Below are 6,000 nucleotides of genomic sequence, written 5' to 3'. Positions count from 1 at the left end.
TTATTTTGATCATTGTTTTGATCCATATTTTGCGTTAAATTAACAATTTAAACAAATATAAAATATATATATGTTTATAAAAATATATTTAAATTTAATTAACTCAGTTAACAAAAATAAAATTTGCCGTAAACAAAAAATTAATAAGTATCAAAAATGAATGTTGCAGCATCCTGTTTTGAATAAGCCAACTGTTATTTGTACAACTTGACGTTGCTAACTGAAAAAAAAATATAAATTATAATTTAAATTATTAAATTGTTATAAATTACAAACTATTATTGCTAAGTTAATAAATTTTAAAGATTTTTTGTAACAAACAATAATTTTTAGCTTAGTTTTAATAAAAAACCATTTAAGAACATAATACAGAAATGTATTGTATTCTCAAAAAGTTTAATTTAGATTTAAATTGACGTTAACGATACAATTTAATAGGCTTATCTAAATAACAAATAAATACAAAGCCGGACAAAAAATAGTGTTTCAATGTAAACAGGTGTATATTTTAATAAAAAATTTTAAAACAAATATCTATTTTATTGATATTAGAATAATGATTCGAATAATTATTTTAAATTGTTTATTATTTGAAAATATTTCAAACAAATTTATAACAAGTACCGCATAGGAAAAAATCATTTTAAATTGTCAAATACCAATTTTACACAGATATCATTACGTAAGAAATGTATTTAATTAAATATTTTATTATCAGTAATATTGTTTACAAACTTTTGAGTGAAAACTTTATCCGTTAGTTAGTTTTCATAAATAAAAATGTGTTTTATAATAAAATTGCCGGAAAAGCGGAAAAATTGTACGAAGGGGATCCATTTGCATATTGCTTTTCCCAAAATGTTCAACCCTAAAATACAATACTTACAATATACTGTCATCAACCTGAATGAAAAAAATTTCTTCTTCGGCTCGATCTTCTTTGGACGAGGGCAACTTTTTTCTGGTTTATCCTCTTACGAAGTGTTCTCTTCACGTCAGAAACAAACGATTACAAATTAAATTAAACATTAACACGCTTAAAAGTTTAAGTGGTACAGATAAATTTTTTTTTTATACCTTAAACGGCGACGATATATTTTTTTTGATATCGCTGCAATTCTCTGTTTTATTGTCGACGTTGACGTTTTGAGAACTAACAGCAACAGTGTTCAACTTTGTTAAAATTACTTGGCAGTCTTTTAGATTGTACGGTGAGGTATAGACAACATCCGTTTTCTCAACCTCTGTTGAACTTTCAAATATTTCCGTTTCCTTATTGGTACAAATCTTGCTTACAGCAAGTTTACATTCCAAATCATTTTTCATAACAATTGTTAGCCGATTCCAAATTGCACTCATTCTCTTCACGTCGGAAACAAAAGATTACAAATTAAATTAAACATTAACAAACTTAAAATTTTTAATCAAGTAAGTCGTGTAGATAAATCTTTTTTTTTTTGTACCTTAAACATAGGTGATAAAATTTCGATATCGTTGCAATCTTCTACTATTTGTCGATTGTCAAGTTTATTTGTGACTTTGACGATTTGAGAATTAACAGCGTCACTCTCCAACTTTGTTAAAATTACTCTACAGTCTTTTAAATTGTACGATGCCATATTAACCACTTCGCTTTTCTTAGCCTCTGTCGAACTTGCAAACATTTCCGGTTCCGTATTGGTGCATGCATCTCTTACAGCAGGTTTAACCTCCAAACCATTTTTCAAAATAATTTTTAGCTGATTACAAATTGTACTCGGAAGTTTAATGTTAAATTTTCTTTTCAATTGCAATATAACGGAACAAGTGTTTTCCAATGTACTTTCACACAAATTGTGGAAATGTGCGACATTTTGCTTGTCAAAAGCGGTAAATTCGTCCAAATTATTTCGAACACAATATTCGTAAGCATTCAGCATGTTTTTCATTTGAATGTAGTCAGGTTGTTTTCGGTCCATTCTGAATTTTATGAAATAGATAAACACAAAAATGTTAAATTAAAAAAAGCATGCAAAATAATTAAGAAAAAAAAACTTTCGACCTGACCTAACCTGATTTAAACAGTTTGAAGAAATTGTAAAAACTTACTTTTAACGGTGACGGAGTTTAAAAGCTTAGTAATATTTCTCGGTTAGAATAATCATGTTTAAAATTTTTTCTTTTTCTGTACATACCTGAAAAATTGTTGAAAAAATGTTAACAAAACTAAATTATACAAAATACTTGGGAATTTTCAATAGGTAAAATCTCATTTCTCTAATAAAATCTATTTTGAAACTTAAAAGTTTGAATCATTGCAATCCTATGAACGACTATAAGTTTTAATTATTGGCTCACGATAAAAAAAAAATTAACTTAATTATTTTTCGGCATTCCTAAATAAATAAATAAATCTTATAACTTTTCCAAACTACATCAAATTGTCTTGGAAAATGTATTCAGGTGTTGTTCAAAATACAGAATTCCAGTCAAGTTTTAAAACTCTCAAACAAAAGTCGACAATTATTATAAAAAAAAAAAAACGATGCGTTTCACCATAAACTTACTGAAAAATCATAACAATGTTGGTAACAGCTGGTTCGGTATGTGAACTTACTTTAACTTACATTATTTGTACATAGTTATAAAGAAATAAAACAAAATCTTGTAAAACTAACCGAATGCGGTGCGTGTGTGGTGCAAGAAGTTGGCTCTATAGATAAGAAAAATGATAAGAAAACAATTTCACGGTGAAGGTGTTTTTTTTTTGTTAGTCGCCTGTTATTTCAAGAACGACAAGTGTTTTAATATTGAAATTCTTTACGCCAAACACAGTGGAATAACTCAATTATTACAAAAAGAGCACAGACCAGATTACATTAAATTTAATCTATACAATGGTAGAAGAGCTGAGTAGCACAAAATAATGTCGTTTGTCCTACCTAATACTGCTAGTACACTTGTCAATGGCTAGCCTTCGTAATGATATCACAATCAATATGCATTATTTCCACTTTTATAATAGAATCTATTATTTTTAATAACATTGAATTGATCCGCCTTGATCACTATATAATAAATAAATATCTGAAATAGATTACATTTAGTCAATACAATATTTGATAATACTATGTTTAACCCTGCAGTAGGCGCGCGGCGCACTATTGTGCGCCATTGATTGTTAATTGTTGATAGTAACAAGAAGGTAAATATTTGGTAACGGGTTCCTACTTCTACCTTCATATTAGGTACCACTGTGTATTTTTAGTGAATTGCGATTTGATTAGATCTTATCTTTCCCAGTTATTTTATCAGTTTTTTACGGTGGTGCACCATTGTGCGCCACGCGCCTATTTACGTTACGTGAATATCGTATGTGTTAGTGGTTTATGTTTTGTATTATTTTGTTATTACAAGGTAAAATACTGATATAATTGAAAATATTTCTGCTTAGTTGGATGAACCTGACGATGATTTTGTATATAATGGTTCTGATGATAGTTCTCCTGATATTATTTCACGTATTAGTCATAATTCAGACACAGAACAAGAAATTGATTCATCAAGTAAAGAAGAGAGTTCTAATTCTGCAGGAAATCAATTTTTTTTTGGAAAAGATGGTACCAAATGGTCTAAGTTTCCTATAGCTCCCACATCGCGTACTCGTAGGCATAATATAATTACTTATTTACCTGGTGCCAAAAGACATGGAAAAAACGCGAAAACTCCACTTGAATGTTTCAATATTTTATTTGATGATTCTGTAATAAAAATTTTAACTACATCGACAAATATATATATTGATAAAATAAAAAATAATTTTACGCGTGAAAGAGACTCCAAAAACACTGATGAGATAGAAATAAGAGTTTCAATAGAAATTCAAATGTGTTTTTCGGATTTTTTTTGTATTTTTTAATATATTTGTTTGTTATAATGCAAGTTGTTCTCTTTATTTAAGCATGGGTATTCTAATAGTTATATGATTAATATTTATTATAAACAGCCTATTTTTCTTATTTATAGTCCTAATGTGGAAAATACTGACTGGTGCACTATAGTGCGCCACGCGCCTACTGACGTTAAGAAATAGGGCGCGCCTACTGCAGGGTTAAATTTAGCAAAATAAATAAACTTATTAGATGCATTTTAAAAATAAAAGCTTCAGCAAATTTTAAAAATATACAGCTGTTCCAAATATCAAAAAAAAAGCACGACAAAAGTTGAAAATAATTAGACAATGTTTCAGTTATAATTTTTTTTTAAATAAATTGTTTAACTAATAAATAATATAAAATAATATTACTATCTATATTTATAAAGTTTGCAACTGATCTAGCTACATCAATCGGCCCAATTATTGGTCTTAATTAAAAAGGAAATATTGTAAAATTGATATGACTGATTTTGATGGATTAAATTCTCAGTTTCGCATTAAGGCTAAAAAATGTTCAATGGTACAATATTTTTTTTTCTTTGGTCTAAAGAAGTATGTCACTATGTGACAAATCATTGATGTATGTAACTTTAAAATTACTTATACTTTTTATAGGTTTTCATCAAGGTGTTTGATAGCCAATTACAAAAACATTAGTAATACTGTCTTTGGCTTCTGTTAAAATCTTAAAACATATTTAATTACAATTTAATTCAAAACGTTTAAACAAGCAGAAAGCAATGAAATGCGAATACATTAAAAATTTTGAAAAATGTAATACATATGTTGTGTAGCACTTGATTAGGACTGTTGCTACTACTTCAAGTGTACACGACAGCAAACGGCATTATCGTTAGACCTGGAAATTTTCTCTAAAGTATCTTTATCGAAGCAGTATGTTGTCGCAATTTTTTAACCTACCTGTCCAACACAACCGATTTACCTGCTCCTTATGATGCTAATTATTCACTAAGTTAGGCCATTAGTTTATTTCCCTAAACGACTAAAACATCACTTTCAGCATGGCCAAAATTATCTCTTGTCTATTCTATCACATTTATTCTGCCATTAAGAAACTCGAATGTTTAATTAATAAATTTGTAATAAAATATAATTAAATTTACTATTAAATCTAACGGCTCCTCGATCACATTTACTAGTTTTTCGACACTTAAAGTCCATTGTTTTTTTTAAAGAGTTTTAAAACTGCAGTAGTGAAACTATCTAGTTTTTAAATTCAATCGACTAAAGATTTCTTGTGACATGTAAATCGATTCCTTGTTAAAAACAATTTTAACCTTGTCAATTGTTATATAAACAAAATAGTAAAAACTATATTATTATTCATAGTCTTACTAAAGATTTCTCGTCATTGTTAAAATGTGTAACATAATCTTATTATTTAATTAAAGAATACATGATGTGGGTATCAAAATAATTTCCATTTCTTTGGATTTAGAAACGTGTTAATAATTATAAAATATAAGTTTTCAGGCTTATCAATGGCCATTATTATTTAATAGGTTGTATCGATTAGTTAGAACAGTAACATTATTTTTAGAAAAAAATGTATGACATTTATTTTTATTAAAATACCATATTTTATTTGTAACATTTTGGTTTTTTGCAATGTACCATTCTGCTTATAATTATTTCGATTTCTTAATTTTTTATTAATTTACAATATTTTTTTTTTTGTTTTTTATTTAGAATTTGTACAATCTGTAATAAATGTAATTACAATAAGAACAAAGGATAAATTACATGGTAGGCAAATATATAATAATATATTGATACAGTAGACTTGTTAGAAGAGGCCAGCCAGAGCTGGTACTTCATGACGTGTGAAATTTACAATATGAAATATAAACATATATTTTATCGACGCGTAAGATTGAATTGAAAATCTATTCATTTGCTGTTAAAACGAAATCGTTTTTGTGTTTTCTGCAGTTGTTGTTGTTGTAATTGTTCTTATTTTTACAATTTTTTTCGAATACGAAAATATTTCACTAGAAAACAATTTTTTTTTTTTTATCGATATACTACCAATAATTTTTATAACATTATGCATATTGTTGTTT

The 6,000-nt window shown here is 27.3% G+C and overlaps 1 protein-coding gene across 3 annotated transcripts; it reads right to left on the bottom strand.

The window, feature by feature from the left end:
• LOC126846892 (uncharacterized) lies at positions 1–3,096 on the bottom strand. Of its 3 annotated transcripts, none has more exons than XM_050586742.1 (6): positions 2,922–3,096; positions 2,089–2,174; positions 1,464–1,959; positions 1,078–1,362; positions 887–988; positions 1–220 (listed from the first exon to the last, which is right to left on the bottom strand). In XM_050586742.1, exons 3-5 carry the CDS (start codon positions 1,956–1,958, stop codon positions 899–901), a joined length of 870 nt encoding a protein of 289 aa, XP_050442699.1. In that variant the 5' UTR covers position 1,959; positions 2,089–2,174; positions 2,922–3,096; the 3' UTR covers positions 1–220; positions 887–898. The 3 variants fall into 3 exon arrangements, with proteins under 3 accessions (XP_050442699.1, XP_050442700.1, XP_050442698.1); XM_050586743.1 differs by lacking the exon at positions 2,922–3,096 and adding an exon at positions 2,658–2,907; XM_050586741.1 differs by lacking the exon at positions 2,922–3,096 and adding an exon at positions 2,547–2,669.
• Between the last annotated feature and the right edge of the window lie 2,904 nt (positions 3,097–6,000).

The sequence above is a fragment of the Adelges cooleyi genome, unplaced genomic scaffold (genome assembly GCF_023614345.1).
Source record: "Adelges cooleyi isolate 19-005CV unplaced genomic scaffold, UGA_ACOO_1.1 ACOO_flye_CR_arks_rails_tigmint_CR_PRNA_9, whole genome shotgun sequence".
Taxonomy (NCBI): domain Eukaryota; kingdom Metazoa; phylum Arthropoda; class Insecta; order Hemiptera; family Adelgidae; genus Adelges; species Adelges cooleyi.
The sequence above is the reverse complement of the archived record's forward strand: the minus strand, read 5'-3'. Positions and strand labels throughout refer to the sequence as shown.

Excerpts from the sequence above, each read along its gene's own strand:
- LOC126846892 (XM_050586742.1), bottom strand. The coding sequence starts at position 1,958 with ATGGACCGAAAACAACCTGACTACATTCAAATGAAAAACATGCTGAAT. Across the intron at positions 1,363-1,463 it reads TTTTATCACCTATGTTTAAG|AGAATGAGTGCAATTTGGAA; the intron begins GTACAAAAAAAA and ends TCCGACGTGAAG. Across the intron at positions 989-1,077 it reads ATATATCGTCGCCGTTTAAG|AGAACACTTCGTAAGAGGAT; the intron begins GTATAAAAAAAA and ends TCTGACGTGAAG.